Source organism: Triturus cristatus, chromosome 8 (assembly GCF_964204655.1).
Source record: "Triturus cristatus chromosome 8, aTriCri1.1, whole genome shotgun sequence".
NCBI lineage: Eukaryota > Metazoa > Chordata > Amphibia > Caudata > Salamandridae > Triturus > Triturus cristatus.
The window spans coordinates 1,460,221,832-1,460,241,241 of NC_140591.1; the positions used below are offsets into that span (position 1 = coordinate 1,460,221,832).

The 19,410-nt window shown below is 41.9% G+C and overlaps 1 protein-coding gene across 4 annotated transcripts in view; it reads left to right on the plus strand.

Moving 5' to 3' along the window:
* The window catches only part of LRRC32 (leucine rich repeat containing 32), a 127,534-nt gene extending 108,948 nt beyond the window's left edge, over positions 1–18,586 (plus strand). For all 4 annotated transcript variants that reach the window (XM_085623269.1, XM_085623271.1, XM_085623270.1 and 1 more), the window contains 2 exons: positions 2,920–3,010; positions 15,662–18,586. In XM_085623269.1, coding sequence (XP_085479395.1) covers positions 2,924–3,010; positions 15,662–17,611 — 2,037 coding nt within the window. In that variant the 5' untranslated portion in view covers positions 2,920–2,923 and the 3' untranslated portion in view covers positions 17,612–18,586. The remainder of the gene's footprint in view (positions 1–2,919; positions 3,011–15,661) is intronic.
* Positions 18,587–19,410: the final 824 nt, after the last annotated feature.

Here is a 19,410-nt window from a genome sequence, read left to right on the forward strand (position 1 = left end):
TTATACAAAATAAACATTTATGATTACAATTGAGCAAGATTGTCTTCACAACAACTAATATAATGTGTACTGCTGAAATTCTGCATAATCCCTTTTCATTAATGGTAATCCTTTTTTGAGACACTAATAAAATACTCCAACATACACAAAGTGGCACTTCTAGCGATAAATAGGATAAGTAGAAACAAAGGCATTCTGTTTCATAATTATAATACTCACCAGCCAGTGCACATTAAGGCTCCTGACACCTCCATTTCTGTGGCCCTCATGCAATGAGACTTTGCTCCACAGCCATTCACCCAGGAAGAGCGGCTGCAAAACCCAGGAGCATTGTTGAGATTGTTGGCACAACTGCTCCACAGATGAACTCCTAGGCCTGGTCCAGACATACAACTGCTCAAGGTCAGTGGTCGACCGGTGCAAGGTATATCCTGCAAACTTTCCAGTGCAGGGACAATATTACATATTGATTCCGGGACTTAGGCCTTAGTGTCCCACAGTCCAAAGTCATCCATCTTATTGTGCTGATTTAAGGGTGTGCCCATATACTTCATACGTGTGATCTCAGGTCAAAAGTATCTTGGTCTGCTCCAGTCGTGATCCTCAGAAAATGCACCCACACATAATTCACAACCGCAGTCTGCTGTCACGCATTGTTAGCACCGCTACCTTGAAGACCCCGGGCATGGGTTTTGGCCAGCTTAAAGTTAAACATTCAGAACAGTGCAGAGAGATAGATCTACATAATGTGTGCTATATAGGCGCTATCCCTCCCACTGTCTTACTAGCTCTCCCTCTCCCATTGCTTCTTACTTTTCTCTTTCTCTATCCCTTTCTCTGTCCTTGTCTCATTCTGACTGGACATTGACCTGATTGGGTGTAGTTACGTGTCATACGCTATTTGAGTTATCAACCCAGTCCCGCCTGCTAGAGTAACTAAGCATTGACTGCTCACCTTTACTATTCTAGGAGATTCCAGAGCACAAAGGTGCATATCTGGTTGGCGCCCAATAGTACCTAACACCCAGGGTCAATGTTAGTGCCTGGGTATACTGGGACCACTGACTCCTCAGGGCCCCACAGGAAAGGCCCCATGCTGGAACAGGGAGATATGGACTCAAAACACATCTACCCCTTAACATCAGAAAACAATAGCCTTTGCCTGCACAAACATGAGTGTTGGAAAACTGAATACACCGCAACCGTAATGCCCCAGATTTACTATTAGTTTGCGTGGGCACTTTATCCACAAAAGGTGGCACTTCAAAGCGTAAAATGGTTCATAAGGCAGGTCTGATCAACTTTTGTGCATTAAAACTATTTTCCAACAAAAGTTGACATGAGTGCAGAGATAGAGTCAAATTGCTAGGTCGAGCACCAAACGATGCAACTATCTACGCAAAATGCAAAAGGGTTGTAAAGCGGAGGGAAGAGTGCAAAAGTGAAAAAGGGCCAGCATGTTACTTGGGGTGGAACAGAGGAGGAAACAGGTACAATGAAAGCAGCAAAAGCATGATCCTGATCTAAGAATCTGTGAGTCCCTCACTGCTGAAACTTGCGACTGCTGTTTCCTGCATTTGACACTACCTTCTTTCCACTACAGGTAAGCCATCACTGCCACAGCTTCTGAGTACAAACTAGGGGCCGCATTTATGTTTCTTTTGCCATAGGGCAGCGCAGCAGGCCTTGCTGCTGCGCGGCCCTATGGCAAAAGAAAAGGACATGAATGCGCCGTATTTCTTAGATACGGCGCTTCCAGTCCTTTTTCCCTGCGCTGGTGCACAATGGGCTGCCGTGCGCCAACGCAAACACCTTTGCACCATGGTGCAAGGGTACCTGCGTTGCGGGGATGATTGTTTTTGTGCAGGACGGGAATCTTTCCTGCACAAAAACAATCACAAGAGGTTTTCTCCTCTTTCTATGTGATCTGCAGAATGCAGCACACATAGAAGGAGGAAAAATTAGGAGAAATAAAGATATTTCTCCTCGTTGTGCCTCTGCCCCAGACTTACGACTTCTCCTAAATTTGGGGCAGTGTCAAAAAGCCATGGCTGTTGCTTGGAACGTCCCCAGCAGCACCCATGGAATGCCCCTTGTACGCCGTTTTCTGCGTGAAAGGGGCACATATTTTTAAGCCCATGAAAAGCCACGTAACATGGCTTTACTGGGCCTTATAAATATGCCAGTGTCACATTGCGCCACCAGAACATCAAAAAAGTGATGTTCCGGTGGCCCAATAGTGCCGGTAGGGCCTCAGATATGCATCCCTAGGTGATCAAGCAAGTAGAATGTTTCACCTCACTCTCTAGTTCTGCTGATCTGAATCTGTGTCCATCCATCTGGGTAGACATTACCGCTGAAGATAGTTTCAACTTTCACCAAATAAATTCACACAATACTTGTGAATAGACATAAACCTGTGCCTCTGGGTATTAAGTGATCTGCTTGCAGATGAATATGCCTCTTTTATCCGCAGCCGGTCACCCTGCATGTTGTTGCAACGTGGTCATCACCACGACCGCGTTGTAACAACGCATGCCATTACCCCGCAAGTCATAAGAACAACTAGCGGAGGGGGGCGCTGGATGTTAGAATAGTATAATTTACTATTTCAACTCCAGTCTGTGCGGACAGTAGGGCAGGTGTTGGATTTTAAATCCAACACCTTCTCCCCCTCCGCAAGTCATTGTTACAACTTGCGGGGTAATGGTATGAGTTGTTACAAAGCCGTCGTTGTAACAACCATGTTGTAACAACATGCGGGGTGATGGTTTCGTGGACAGGGTTGTTTACCTTGCAGATAGTATATGTTATCTATATGACTTGTGGTGTATGTTCTGTCTTTTAAAAGAGATTGTGAACATAATTTTGACCGCTATTATTTAGCTCTGAGAACAAGTGTGTTTTGTTTCCCCTCAGAGCCATGCGGCTGTATCTGCTGCTGTTCCTGGCAGTTGTGAATGGAGGGATTTCTACATATCGACCCTGGGACGAGTCGCCTTGTCTGATGGTAAGAGTTTTGGTTACACAATGTAACTGCTACTTTTTAAAATTTCTATCCCTCCTGTTAGGTTTACCTTTTTTAGTCAATTTTAGGTTTTTGCATACATTTGCAGTGGGGTGCAACTTACTTTCATGTAGTCTTCATTACACAGAGTTACACTCTTCCTCCTAACAGTCCTTATTACATAAATATTTGGGGGAGAAAGACATCTACTCATTGGAAAAACACGTTTTCTGATTCCCAAAGCTTTCCTCCATAATTAATTGCTCACAGAAAAAAAATGTGAATCAGGTCCTGGTTTCCATGTTTGTATAAGAAGGGTCTAAATAACTTGCCAAAGTGTTTGCATGGTACTAGATGCCATTATTTTGATCACCCCTCCTCTTCTCGACGTAGCTGAGCAGTGTTCTCTGCCAAATGTTGAAGCCTATTCTACTGCCATTTCTAACTCCCACTGAGTAGTAGCCATGCCCAACACCATGATAGCCAATACCCATTTCTTTAAAATGGAACTAAATTGACAAGTATATAAATGCAGTGAAAAGCTATGCTATTATTGATAATTTCCCCCAACAGCACCCAAATAATTATCTCCATAAATACACTTCACCCTATCAGGCCCTGAAACTAAAAGTACCTGGAAGTCAGTGGGCTCTCAGAGGCTCAAGCACTCTACTACCGGAAACCCCACCCTTCAAGAAAGAAAAAATACAGAAACAGACAATCTCAGGAAGAGCTTCTAAGATCAGGAACTCATTACCAGCTTCAATCAGAGCTCCATCCTTCTTTGAAACCTTCAAAAAGGACTGCAAGTCCTTCCTGCTCCAGTGCTACTACCCTCATAACTTGATTTCTCTTCCAAGCTGACTGCTGTGAATGACTTCGATGTATGATGGTATATACCCTATCTCTGTCTCCTATACCCTACCTCTCTCTCCTACACCCTACTTTTCTCTCCTATACCCTACATCTCTCTCCCATACCCTACCTCTCTCCTATACCCTACCTCTCTCTCCTATACCCTACCTCTCTCTCCTATACCCTACTTCTCTCTCCTATACCCTACCTCTCTCTCCTATACCCTACCTCTCTCTCCTATACCCTACCTCTCTCTCCGCCTCCCAATAACGTGGATGTACTTTTCTACTCTAGAGACTGCGCCATCTTTATACTTCGAAATAGCTCCGCCACATATTTATATCTGGACGGTGCTATGTAAAACTGCTAAATAAACAGCAGTATCTCTTTTTTAATATTTGGGGAATGACTATACTCTAGGAGCTTGCTGTCCAATTTACAGAGCTGGACGCTATGTTTGGTCCCACGTGTTCTACCTTTTAGTTGTATATCTGTTTTGATCAGGTGAAGAGAGCTGCTCGTCATCACTGCCCAGAGAAAAGCAAGGTTATTGGGATTCCCTCCAGTTGTGCGATCCTAGCTGACCATGGGGGTCAGGTCATAACAGACAATCCATGACACAAGGGCATCGCCAGCTGCGGGAGAAATTGTGTGTCAGGATGGCTGCCTAAGGTGAAAGGGAGTCTGCTCCAGACTACTGCATTATTTCCAAGAAATAATTTGTTTAGTATCCTACCTTATCCAGTGCTTACTTTGCAAACAAAAATAGGTGCCAGGGCTCTTGTCCCAAGACGACTGCAGCTTGCACTACACATTGCCCCTGCTATGCTGCCAATGATAGTAACAACTCGACTACAAGTATGACAATTCGGACTATTTCAGGCCCCCAAAGCAATAAGAATGGCTTGGCGGGCAGGTAATAGTAATTTTTATTGTATGTTGAAATAATAATTAGCTGTTGTTGTGAACATCTCTAAATTAGCCATACAACGCCAGCTTGTGGCAGACTGTCAAAAGCACCAGTGTTGACAATTAAGTATGGTGCCAAGTACCGGAAACCACGGGCTCAAATTAAGCACTGGCCTTATCCATTTAACTGAAAAAAGTTACTGGTCCAGTGGGTCTCAGACATGACTCCCAGGCAAAGCTAGGAAGTAAGTACTTCAGAGTACGTTAGGGAAGTACTAAAATGTTTGTCTAGGATCGTACCTGGGATAGGCACCAAATTGGGGACTCTGACTGAGGCTAGTTTATAGATGATTATGATATTTGTCTCTTTCAGGAAACATGGAGTTTACCGCCCATCGTTAGGAATGGGTGCACCTCCTCTAATACCCCTGCACTCGAATCCTCCAGAGGGAGGCCATCGGGGTGACTGGCAATATGGGTGTGGACAGAACTACAATGTTCAATTAAGATCCTACCCATTGATTCCTTGGATGTGTTGGCCGTTAGAGTAGATTTTAATTGTGGCAACTCCCTGGCATTGATCAATGTATACAATCGGGTTGTGGGAAGGAAAGAAGGAACTCAGATGCTCAGCATTCTAGAGGTTTTTTTCGATTGAGTATTGGGGTGGAGGGGAGCTTAAAGCAGATGACCTGAAAGCTACTTTTGAACCCCTAATTTCATTGGACCCATATTTATTGGCTGAGCTGGATAAAGAATGGGGAACTCCATCTATAAATCTCCCTCCAGTTCAATGGTCCCTACGGCACGCCCAGATATTTGCACTAAGCTTACATTTTGAGTTAAGAGTCATAAAGGTGCAGACTGCGTCTGATACATGAATGAAAACACACCTTCAACAGGCCAGGGAACATCAGCAGTGTTGGTTATTTTTTACAAACATTGGATTATTCCTGAGCAAACAATAATAACAATGATTAATCAGTAGTATAATGATTTATGAAGAAGAGAGTCCCATCCAAAATTATGTGGATATTCTTCTTTATTGCTTTCAGATGTAAACAGTAGATCTCATAGAAGATTGTAGCCAACACGTGTTTCGTCAGAGGGCGGAAAGCCCAACAGACTTCCTCAGGGCTACAAAAATGATGAAAGGATACTGGTCATAAAAAATTGTTACAGTTTGTTAGAAAATCAAAGTGACTGTAGAGAGCAAGTCGCGACAGAGAACAACCCAGAAAAAAGAAGAAAGAAGAAGAATTCAGAAGTGCATTGCATAAAAAGGACAAAAAAGGATCCAATCGTGTGACCCTATAGATGCTAGGACGTGTAAAGGCACCCACCACCTAAAGAGAAAAAAAAAAAAAAAAAAAGAAGAACCAGGCTAAAGTAAAATGAATATGAGTACCTAAAAAAAAAAACCCTAGCCATGGTCGAAAGCTTGTTTGGTTATTTTTTAGTTAGCCTGAAGAGTGGATGTATGTTCAGGACATGGTGGCTTTGGAAAGGGTGGACAGCGATCACAATGCCCTTAGTTTGACTTTACTGGGCTCCTTTACCAATACCCCGCTTTCCCGGGGCCATGTCCAAATAGGAGGCGGTGAACACTCCAATAATGAAAAGACTATTAAATGGGGTTGGGCTGAAAAGCACCTAGAACATGTGGAGGTGGTGAACAACATGGCTAAAGAACAGGTACAGTTATTGAATAACCTTGCCCAGGAGGAGCGAGGGTTGTTTTTGGCCAAATCCCAGAGACCTTGACATGAGACACTAAGTATGCGTGCAAGAACCAGAAGTAAATTCCCTGGTATGCAAAGACATGTAGGATAGCCAAAACTCAACTACTGTTAGTTTCTAAGACTTGGGTTGGGTCACAACTGGTGATATGTAGGGCAATTTACAAGAGCAAACTGGGAAAGGCCAAGAGGGAATGGGAAAACCCCCTCTGGGATGAGCATGCTCTGTCAAATAAAGACAACATTAAATGTTGTGTCAAATTGGCAGTGAGGTCTAATGGTGCAAAAGATCTGTGGAGTACTTTATACTCCACAGATTTGGGTATCTCATTTTAGTAATTTATACTCCTGTATGAATGCCGCAGCGTGGGTCAATGTGGACCCTGTGCTGGTAGTAAAACATATGGATACAAACTGCATAGAAGTAATCCTGTGGGAGACCGAGGAGGCTATTATCTCTAAGCTACTAGAGAAAGCACCAGAACCCAAACGAATTCCAAACAAGCTCTTTAAATGACATCTGGGTATCTGAGGCTCCTACATGAGCCACCTCTCAGATCTCGTTTAAAAGGGTGTGCAGATTCCTGTGTCATGGTGTTCAGTGGAAATCCTTCCAAGCTATAAGAAGGGCCAGCACAATGCCCCTGTAGGCCAATCAGTCTAATCGACACGTCACAGAAGATTTTCTGAAAACAAATCTTGAAATTAATCTCAGATTGGATTAGGAAGAATAATGTGCTTTCAGAGTTCCAGGTGGTATTTAGAGGTGGAACTAGTGTAGTAGACCAGGTTTACCTCTTCAATTGCCTTTTTTGGAACACTGTGACAGTAAGCAAGGGGTGCCTTTTTGTAAGCCTTTGTTGACTTAAGTGCAGCCTTCGACTGGGTGCTAAGGGCCCTGCTATGGACAACACTGGATAGGATGGGCATTCCGCAGAACCTATTGGCAGTTCTGGTACGGCTGCATAAAGAGAATTATGCCAGGCTTAGATGGGGGGGGGTTGAGGGGGAGCTCACCCAACCAATTAGCATCAGGCAGGGAGAGAAAACGGCCTGAACAATGTGGGAAGAGACATGCATGCCGTTCCAATGCAAGTGCAACCACGCTTGCCTTAAACACGCATATGAATTAGCCACGCATTTATGCGTGGTCTAGATGCTGAGATGTGCGGGCCCAGGAACAGGAACGATCAGGAGAGGACACGGTGAGGTAAGTGGGGATGTTTGATAAGAGATATTGCACCTGTTTAAAGCTATCCTTGGTGGAGGTCCAATTGCTGCTTTAGGCCATTTCCCAGTGTTGTGGTATTATTCTTTTATGAGTCTTTTATGATCTAGGCACTATTTTTTCTTTTTCTTTTGCACTGTCACTTTACACGGCCTAGGTTTACAATGCATCATCTCAGGAGATTGATTACAGCTTGGTGGATGTTAAAATTTGCTTGGCTGACCCGCCTTCAATTGATACAGGAGAGAGTGCATCCTTATGCGATTTTAATGTGATTTTATATAATGTATTAAATTTTATTGCTTCATAAATGGTTTATATATTTTTCGAAATCTTCTGTATCCAAATGTGTTGATTGCCAGGTGGGGGCTGCTGTTGTAGTGTATTAATTGTACTATGTAGGAGATATGGATGTATTTTTGGACCTTCCAAGATTTTTATGTCTGTACTTTTATGATCTATGTGTAGATCGAAATAACGTTGAGTAAGTGCTCTGCCTACATTGTCACAGCCAAGCTCTGTTCAGCCTTTGTGATTTAACAAAGCTGACCCGAGCTTTCAAAGCTAGTATGCCTTTATTTCTGCTAGTTTTAGTAACTGGATATTTAGTCTGTCGCCAACCAAATGTAGCAGCCTCGAGCTTTCAATAGCACGCTCTACAACTACCTATTGTTTGGGGCAAAGGATGAATGACGTAACTTCAAATAATGGCATTATCACGTTCACCTTCCCTACGACTTTACTGGAATTATAATAAAGGATGGGGTTGCGTGTCAAAGTCATTAAATTGAAAAGAACCGATAAATCACTTCCAAAAATGCATTTGGCTGATAAATGAAAGCCCAGAGCGGAAAGCATACTGGTCAGCCGCGGCCCGTGCAGGTAAGAATGGTTGGCCGGGTTGAGGGGAGATTCGACAGATGACCACAGGGGGAAAAAATAACGAAATAAATAATTTTCCCTCGTCGTCTTCTCTTCAAAATCCCACCCACCCAGCCTCACCGCCCCACCGCTCTTACCTGCACGGGACGCGGCTGATATTCCTCCCAGAGAATTGACGTCATCCGATATATCACAGGAGACAACATGGGTCAAGGTGCACTATTCTAATAAGCCTCTAAGTTATCAACAAGTTGGTGGGCGTGAAATCAGGATCGGTCATATCGGTGGCTGTCCTAAGGCATGAGGGTGAGATTCGTCCAGTTCTGTTTCTTAAGCCAGTGTTTCTAGGCACAATTCCAATATATCTGATGATAAAATTGAAACTTCGATTGCCAGCATGCACAGCACTGTTAACTGATTAACTAGGACTAACGGAACGCCACCTCGTGACATGGGTTCACTTGACAACTATGATTTTATGAACTGGAGACTTAGGCCTAGAGTTAACAACATTTTGTGTCGTGGACGCACCACTTTTTTGGCGCAGCAACGACGCAAAAAGTATTTCGAGATTTACAAAGCCACACATTCCCGATTTGCATGACTTTGCGTGACTTTCTTAATAACGCAAGGCAGAGCATAGTGCTCCCCTGAAGTAATTTTGCGTCAGGGAGGCATTACATGGGTGGATCATGGTCATTCCCGTGCATCCATTCATATATTTTGAATCAGACCCAGATTTACTAAAGTTTGCAAACCTGGGTTAGTGCTAAAAATGGTGTGACTACCCGAGGGAAGCACAACAAGGAAAAACATCTTTATTTCTCCTAGTTACTTCCTCTTTTCATGTGAACTGCATTGTGAAGCACACATTCAAAGAGGAATATACCTCTTAAGGACAATAACTATCCCAACCACAACGTAGGCCCCCTTTCAGCCTGATGCAAGGGTGCCTGCGTTGGCGATAGGTTGCCAAAAGTACGCCAGCACAGGCATAGAACAGAAGTGTATCATATCTTATTAAATTTCGCCCCTTTTTGCTCTCTCCCTTTCACGCAACGCAGCACAGCAAATGCCATTCATGTGTTGAGTTGCATGAAAGTTTAACCTATTGCTCATTAATATTAGCTGATGGTTAACATTCAGCATCCTTAGAACAAGCCAGCGCAGACCTTTAATGATATCCACATGGAGTGAATTCCTCACATACCCACATTCTTCCTCAGTTGCAGGCCCTCTAGGATGATGCCCTTTCCACGAAATGCAAGGGAGGTGCCTGGCTCCATCTCTGAGCCCATAAAGAAGGGAGTTATAGAGAGCTCTCTGCAACTTTCTGACCCCTTTGTGACTGAGATTTGAGTTACAGCGAGCTGAGCTCAAATAAATGAATCTGTCTTATTTAGGATTCATTAAGTTTCTCAAACATAAACATTTACTTCTTCCTGAAGCTGTAACATAAACTATTTCCAGCTGTAGGATCAAAAAAGGTCCTGCTCTAATTCGGAGAATAACAGAGGTTGTTACACTAGTTTATTTAAGCTACCTATGCTCTGAAGTTTCTATTTCTTGCACATTTAAGCAGTGTTTAATTTGAGACGGTGGTTGCTGGGGGGGACCACCGGCACTCTCTTTTGAGGACCAGCACTTATTTTCCAGCATCAGACATTTACTGAGACCAAGAGAGGGAAACGTAAACAAATAGGAAAGATGGAGGAAGAGAAAGCTGGAGAAACTGTCATAAGGGGAGAAAGCAGGAACATGCAAGCGTGAGATAAAGGGGCAGGGAGTGACTGGCAGTGGATTGAGGCATGAGGTGAATTCAAGACTACACAGCCTTGGTATTCGGTAAGGGTGGGCGGAATTTGCAAAATTAACTTTCGCAAATTATCGCTAAATTGCACAAAATCTCCACGAGCATGCAAAACTTTCGCGAAGATTGCTTTTCCCGCCTGTTCGCGATGTGTTTTTGCGTGCTCGCGGGGAAATATATCTCCAACTTGCCCATGCGGTCGCTAATGGGTGCGGCCATCTTGCTCGCGATGCTTATTTCCTATTCGCGATCGCACTGACATGTTCGTGATCGCAAACTCTCGCGGGATAGCGCGACCGGCTACCAACAATCCAACATCTTGTGGCGCGCGCGAACGGATAGGAAAACTCGTCGGCGAACGCAGGGACCCGGTAAGTCGCAATCACGCGCGCGAGAATGCATTTTTAAAGCGCAAACAAGAAAAATACTTCCGTTTCATGGCAGGTTGCGAAAGTTTTGACATTTTCGCGCTCTCCACGGAATGCGAAAATGTCAAAATTTTCAAATTCCGCAAACGGAACAAAATTTACCGCCCAGGCCTAGTATTTGGCACACCAACATTTAACTGCATTATTTTACAAATCAAGCATTGCATTTAATTCAATCTCTATAATGCGTGGCTCTAAAGTCCTGCAGTAGTGGCGTTGTAATGGGGACAGGCCAGGGGCCGGTGCCCCAGCTGCAATAGTCCTGGTCGCGCTGTGCCGATCACATTTAATGTGGAAAATTAATAGAAGCTTGCAGTGTGGTCAGGGTTGTGACAACAAAAGGGATATCATGGGCCACAATTAGAACTGTTTTGCCTGCTGCTTATAGATGGGCAATAAGGGTGGTCAGCAAAGTATGAGAGTGCTGAGGCGAAGCTTTGGGAAGGGTGTTTGGGGTGTAACACACCTCTTAAAAATGTATTATTTAATAAATAGTAGGGTGCAGGAGCTTTCAGTCGGGTATGGTAAAGTGTGTGTTGGATTTCACCTGATCATTTTAAATACTCACTCAGGCGAAAACACACACACACTCTTGTCTCTGTTTTGAAGGTCTTAAAAAAATGTTATTTTCCAAAATACAGTTTTTTAAGCACCCCCTCACAATCTGCACTCCTTATCATTTCCAGTGGCCCTTAAGCCCCCATCACGCGCTGCTTCTCATATAATGATTAACATGAAATGCCAGCGTAATTGTCCGAAAAAAATGCAGCTGACCCCCAAGTCTTACTGACTAAGCTACGCCCCCGTAGGAGTGGCACATTTTTCACAGCACAGGTTAAAGTTTACAGAGTGCAACCGGAGTTGTGAAACAGGTTGGCCCTTCCGCGTGCTTAAACCATGCTGCTGAGCCCACAGCAGCTAAATGCTGGGTGTGCAGAAGAAGGACCTGGAGTTCTGAGAAGTCCCTTCCCAGACTTCTCATCAGCAAGCAGTGGCTTTGGCCCATGCAAGTTTCAGCCCGCATTGTGTGGCTGACGCTATGATCAGGGTTCCCTGACCCCATGGTGTGAACTTAATAAATAATCATACATTTATTGGCACGTATAAGGTCCTCGAATCGTATGGACATTTGGTGCAGGCTCAACCATGCAAGTTCATCATGGCAAAGACTCTACATTCAACAAAGTTGGCTAAGCTTACCTTGCTGCAGATAATGAATGGCGGTGCCTAGAACAGACATTTTGACAAGTTTATATGACCCTTTTATCATATTTACGAAGTCCTACTTGATCGCCTTGAAAATGTCTGAACCAGACGAAACATGTGTCGGCTGCCAGATGTTCATGTACACATTGGTTGCATTATGACTTTTTGAGTACCTGAAGCATTGACAAAAAAAGTGATTGGTGACAAAGAACCCTTGTACCACTTTTTTAACACAATAGCCGCTATATATTGCATCTACTAACTAAGCGTGCTCCGATGTCATGGTGTATTTTGGGATTTGATTGCAACCCATTTTGGGTCACAACATATGGTACACCCTATTGGTAGCAGAGTGTAAGACACTATTAGAAACGCCTAATGTCCTTGAATACGATATCTGAAATTATGGCACCATGCAGAACCCCTTCAGTTATAGCTCTTTGTAGATGTGTGATTATTTAGCCCCTTGAGACCCTCACGGATGAGTAGCCGCACTCTACAAATACTTATTGATTGATTATTCTGTACAACTGCTACCATACTTTGCATGTGTTACTCAAACACAGTGCTAAGTGAATGCAGACTCGTAAGTGACACAACAGACTGTGCATCACATGCCTTTCTGTTTAAGCTTTACAATTTGTATTTGGTGGACAACATAATCACAAACCTGCTGAAAAATGCACTATTCAAGAAACCAGTGACTGCCCTAGGTCTGATCCGGAATCAAAGACTTTAGATATAAGCCAAAAGGTTTTGTGGGTTGGCAACTTGTGTGCTTTGGATCACAGACTCAGTACTGCTGTACCTCTTCAATCCTGAAGCTTCTATGTTCATCTCAGTGATTATGGTCTCATACTGTCCAGAACCCCCACGCTGGACACCATCAACCTCCACTTAATATCTATCATCGTCCTTTCAGAGTACGGTCCACGGACCCTCTATAACCACTGCCACCAATGCTGAAAATCACATAGTTGCAGTAACATGTAAATGCAAGAACCATACTCTACATCCTCATCCACCCCTACCCACATTTCACTATCCTGGTTTAGTTCAACATTTACTGTGTCAATTGTTTTATACTGCATAGAGACTAACTGGCACATGCATCAACGTAGGCTATTGCGATTCCTTAATTGCGATTATTAAGGAATCGCAATTAAGGAATTGCAAAAGCCTATGCATGTAGGAATCGCTATAAAAATAGCGATTCCTACACATTCCTTAATTGCGACTCGCAAATTGCGACTCGCAATTAAGGAATGCCATCCCATTCATTCCTATGGGCCTCTAGGCCCATAGGAATGAATTGGAGATTGCATGAGCAATTTGCGAGTACCAGTAGGTACTCGCAAATTGCTCATGCAATTTCAAGGGTGCAAGGGTGTCAAAATGACACCCTATTGCACCCCTGAAATTGATCTGTGAACATATGTTGCACACACACATGCTCTAAGGGCATGTGTGTGCGCAACATGAAAGTTTGAAAAATGCACAAAAGTGCATTTTTCAAAGTTTTTGCAAATTACCATGAAGTTCAACTTCATGGTAATTTGCTCCCCCTATTAGCAAAATCGCCAATTTTTTTACTTTAATGCATTGCATTTAAGGAATCTCAATTTGGGATCCCTTAAATGCAATCGCAATTTAAGTAAACACAATTTAGAGATTCCTTAAATTGCGATTTTTGCATTTGGGATGATGCATCCCAAATGCAAAAACACCAGTTGCAAAGGGGCAGATTCTGAGAATCTGCCCGTTTGCGACCGGTTTTTCCTTTGATGCATGTGCCTGTTAGTTACACCGTTTTTGTTCAGGGAGCTAATTACATAAGTAAATGAAAAAGGTAAAAGTAGTGCAACAGCATGACATGAAAAAGCCCATGACAGAGGATAGAGAGGAACAATATATATTTGTAGGGGTAGATTTACGAACTTGTCACCTTGCTGCGCTGCGCTGTGTGACAGGGAGAGGGCAGGAATGAGCCACATGTAAGTTAATATGGTGCATTCCTACCTTTACCCTGTGCTGGAACCCTTTTGGCAGCCTAGCACCAATGCAGGCACCCTTGTACTATGGTGCAAGGGTGCCTCCGTTGCATGCAGGATTGTTTTTTGTGCAGGAAGGGTCACCTTCCTCCAAAAAAACAATCCTGGAAGGCATAGTCCTCTATCTATGTGTGCTGCACAATGCAGCGCACATAAAAAGAGGAAGTAACGAGGAGCTCTAAAGAAACTTCTCCTCATTACTCCTCTCCTGGGAAGGCGTGTCTTTTAGGCGCATTCTCAGGTTTACCAATTTTGGTAAGTCTGGGAATGCGTTAATATCATGGTAGTTGCGTGGGAGCACCTACACAACGCCTATGGAACGTCTTCCCAGGGCAGAGTCAGGCAACGCTGTGATTTGCGCTGTATTGCTTTTACTCCAGATTTATGGAGTCACTCAAAGCCACGTAAAGTGGGCTTGCGTGGCTTCATAAATCTCACTTAAGGTTTTCGTCCCTCATGTACCACATTGTGTGGTGCAAACGTGATGCAAACCCGATCATAAATACCGCCCTCAGTGTGGACAGATATTGCTCTCGAAAAATAGTGTTTTATATTGTGACTTAAGCAGCGGCATGGCAGTCCAGAGAGGAGCATACTAACACTGATTGGCAAGTTGTTCCATTTTGTAGAGCCTAGAGTAAGTAGTGCCAGTATTTAAAATCCACTTGATGTCTGCAGGTGGGATAAAGTAGGCCTGTGTTTATGGATCAATATGTGCTGTTTACATTTGTAGAGAAGTGAAAAGTTAAATACTTTCAAAATAATAAGAAGGGCTATTAAATTGATCCTGTATTCAGTGGTCAGTTCAAGCAGCATGGAGAGGACTGCTGTGATGTGAAACAAGTTGTTATTTCCTGTAAGAAGTGTTTGGCTATTTGAAACGTTGGCTAGCATACAATAATAAGTTTTATTATTCTACTGTGCTGCATTCATTCCAATATATACTTATAGGGCCCGATTCACAAAACTAACTTAAGACAAAATCCTAAACTTACTAGCATTTTGTTATTCACAGAAGGCACTTACTCATTTTGGTATTCACAGAAGGTATTTACTCATTTCGGTATTCACAGAAGTTAGGAGTCCTAACTTTAGGACTCCTAAATGCCTTCTGTGAATACCGAAAGTCTTAAAGTTAGGATTTTTCTCAGTTTAGGAGTACTAAACTGAGAAAAATCCTAACTTTAAGACTTTCAGTATTCACAGAAGGCATTTAGGAGTCCTAAAGTTAGGACTCCTAACTTCTGTGAATACCGAAATGAGTAAGTACCTTCTGTGAATACCAAAATGAGTAAGTCACTTCTGTGAATACCAAAATGGTAGTAAGTTTAGGATTTTGTCTTAAGTTAGTTCTGTGAATCGGGCCCACCGATCTTGGAATGCTCTCCTACCCAGGTGTTATATGTAATAAACATTTAGATAATTTCAGAAACATTCTAAGTTGTGTAGAAAAATCCATAGTTACTATGACTTCCCAGTGATTAATAGTTCACTACTGTACTGGAACTACCAAAGTACATCTAATTTTCTTATTTTTTGTCTTTAGGTAAATATGGAAGCCTTCTGCCAGGACAAAGGTCTGCATCAAATTCCTTGGGCACTTCCCCCAAAAATTGAGAAACTCTATCTATCTAAGAACCAACTCCAAAACTTGACTAACACACCATTGACATTCTATACCATGACGAAAGACCTGGATTTGAGTTCCAACCAAATTAGCTTCATTCAACCAGGAATCTTTAGAGACATGAAGAAACTGCAGTTCATTAACCTTTCTGAGAACCTCCTTGATAGACTAGCTCATCTCAATGGTACGGGAATTGGACCTTTACCACATGCACAAATCTTGGATCTATCTAGCAATAGTCTGCAAACTGGCATGGCTGAGTATTTCCTGCAGGACGCACCATTATTGGAGCACCTTTCTCTGTCAGGAAACAGCATCATGATGATCTCACAAAAACTGTTCCTTGGTACTCCTGCTTTGGTGCGGCTGGACTTGCGCAACAACGTCATCATGGACATAGAAGAAGGGGCATTTGAGCACTTGACTCAACTTCTTAATCTCGACCTCTCCATGAACTCCATCACCTGTATCTCAGATTTCAGCCTTCGGACACTTCAGACTCTTGACTTAAGTCAAAATAGCATTGAAACTTTCCACACCGCAGAATCGAAGGAGGAATATAAATTGTCACAGATAGACCTAAGTGAGAATAGACTGTTGCATTTTCCAATATTTCCTAAGGTTAATAATCTAAAATACATCAATGTATCACATAATTTGATACAACTTGTCTCAGAATCAGCCAGTGAGGGATTTGGATTCTATGAAAATGACTGGCTGGAGTTGTCATTTGAACCATTCAATCAGAGTAAAGCTAACATACATGAACATGCAATGGCTGTTAATCTTTCTAAGCTCATACATTTAGACTTGTCCTATAATAAAATTGAAACAATCCCTAGTGGATTCTTTGATACCATGATATCCCTCAAATTTCTAAATTTTAGTAGAAATTGCCTTCAAGCATTTGTATTGGGTCCTAGCAACCCTTTGTCATCTTTGGTCACCCTTGATTTGAGCTATAATTTGTTACAAAACATTTCAGTTGCATATAACACACTGACTAGCTTGCAAAATTTATATTTACAAAATAACCACATCCACATTGTTGAATCTAACATCTTCCAAGGCTTTCCTAGCCTCAATCTACTTGATCTTAGAAGGAATAATATCAGTATATGTAATACATACTCACCGGTAACTAAATATAGGCTTAGTGGTGAAACAACTGGTTGTGCATCATTCTCTCATCTTACTAGCCTTCACCAACTGTATCTGGCAGACAACATGGTGACAAACCTACCGACTAATGCATTCCACAAGACACCATTGACTGTCCTTGATCTGTCAATGAACGCAGGACTTGAGGTCAAAGTCAAAGCATTATCAGGATTAGAATCTTCGTTGGAATATCTGTATTTGCAGGGCAACAACCTGCCCGCTTTGAACATTGACCTCCCTTTGTTTGTGCACCTCAAGACTTTAAATTTGTCTGGGAATCGACTGACGTGGCTACCCGCGTGGAATGGAGCATGTTCATTAGAAAACCTCGACCTTAGGAATAATAGTTTCAGCAACTTACAAGCCAGCGATATTTCAACTGTGGAGAAGACATTGAAGGTGTTGTATCTTAAGGGGAACCCACTTAGCTGCTGTGAGAATGTCTGGATATCTCATATGATCCATCGATCAAGAGTGGAACTTCCTGATCTGGATCTCATAACATGTGAGCATTCTCAAAGCTTTGGGTATCCTGAAGAAGTCCCAGTTAGCCAGATCAGGCTAACGCACTGCGAGAAAGAGGATCGAAAGAAAACAAATGTTATGATTGTAATTGCATTTGCCGTATTGTTATCAGTGATTGCCATAGGAGTTGGATCCTTCTGCTGTTTTCGGAGACAGAGATTCAATAGACAATTAAAACCATAGTATTAAAGTTAACCTTAAATCACAGCAAAGGTTGCACTAAGAACCAGCCTTCATCAGACACGAAGAATGTTGAACTGCTTTAATGTGAAGGGCAGAGGCATAATGCAAAATAAATGCCTCGATTTGTTTTTTACAGAATCATTGTCATACACATGTTTTATTGTTGTATGCCTGAATATCATTCACAGAAATATTGTCTTACATCAGTATTATGTGCTGAATATTGTGTGAAAATATTGCCACAATGTGTGTAGATTTTCTAGTATTAAATCCAACGGGGTATATTTTTATTTACCTCAGGCAATATGTATTCTGTCTTGGAAGTACTCCATGAAGTGCTATTTGCCATGCTGTGTAAAAAAAGAGACAATCTTCACAATGTTAGAAGTTTACATTGTGGCCATAACTTCTAACATGTGGCTATACTTTTCCATAATGGAAATTATCTTATGATGACCAAAGTTCGAGTCATGAGCCCTATATTTCAGATCGAAAGAGGGCAGCAAACTCATTTTACACCTGAATGTATTTTTTTACAAATAGTTTGTATTTTATTGCTAAAATGTTAAACACGGTATGAAGGATTTTTAAAATGATATGAAGGAACATTAAAAACAATATGAAGAATAATAAAAAATAATATCAAGAATTTCAGCGTTCATTTAAGTGTGAGTTGTGAACATGAACTGGATGTTAAGAAACACTAACAAGGGAGTCTTACAACCAGCTAAACACAACAAATTTATGTTATGTTTGCCTCGTTTTGTTTTTGTAAATGTTGCATCTAAAATCGTGAACACTTCTTTGTCTCTGATGTCAGTTATTTGATTATGGTATTGGTAGTATATACATATATCTAACCAAGTTCCTAGAGTACATCGACTTAAATGAATAGCCAGGAAATACATGTGTATATAATATTTATAAGTGGATGCACGTTTATCTGGTGAATATTCATGGTGTGGAGTATGTAAACTTATTGTGTTAGTGTTTCTTGAGGGTCACGTGAATCTCTCTTTGCTGTTCCTCTCTTCTTCATGGGTTTAATCCCCTCCACATATTCCTTTTTTAATTTTTAAATGAATAATATTTTTTTAATGAATTTTTTTTGAGGTTTTTTTATCATTTTCAACTAATCAGTATGTTCATTAATCTGTATTTCCCACTAAAAGGGATTTCAGATAATTGCCTTCAAAGTCATGGTTTTATGTTATTTTTGTTTTTTATATAAAGGTGCATAACAAAGGGTAAAATATCTTTGGAAACAGCTAAAACCATTGTCAGTGCTGTTTCAGTGATTACTTAGGATGCTTTATTTCGAATGTTTCTAGTACAGCTGATATGTTGTTACATTCTTTTAAATCACCATTGACTTTATTTTTGTCCTATATTGCCTTCTCACCTTCAGAATTCCCAAAACTTGTCTACTACATAAAAATGACAAATCTATAACATATTCAAATTTTTACAGGTATTGGGCATTTTAGGTTTTGCCTAGACAGTGCATGTGCTGTCTTTTTGAGACCTTTTGTTTTCTATCAGTAGACTTAGAGACTGCCAATTGCTTACCATTGGCTGCCATATGTTCCTTCTTCTTTGTGTGTTTGCACCTCGCCTGGAGCATAGTCACATTACTTGTGTCCTTCCACCTCTCATTCTTTTAGGTGCTACTTTTTTCTTTGGATTTAAGTACTCTCCCCTCCATGTTTTTTAACGGTTCATCTAGTTTTCACCCTGTCCTCTCTTCTTCCTTTGTCCATGTTGGCTTGCCCCTACCTTCCTTCCTTCTCTTGTCTGTG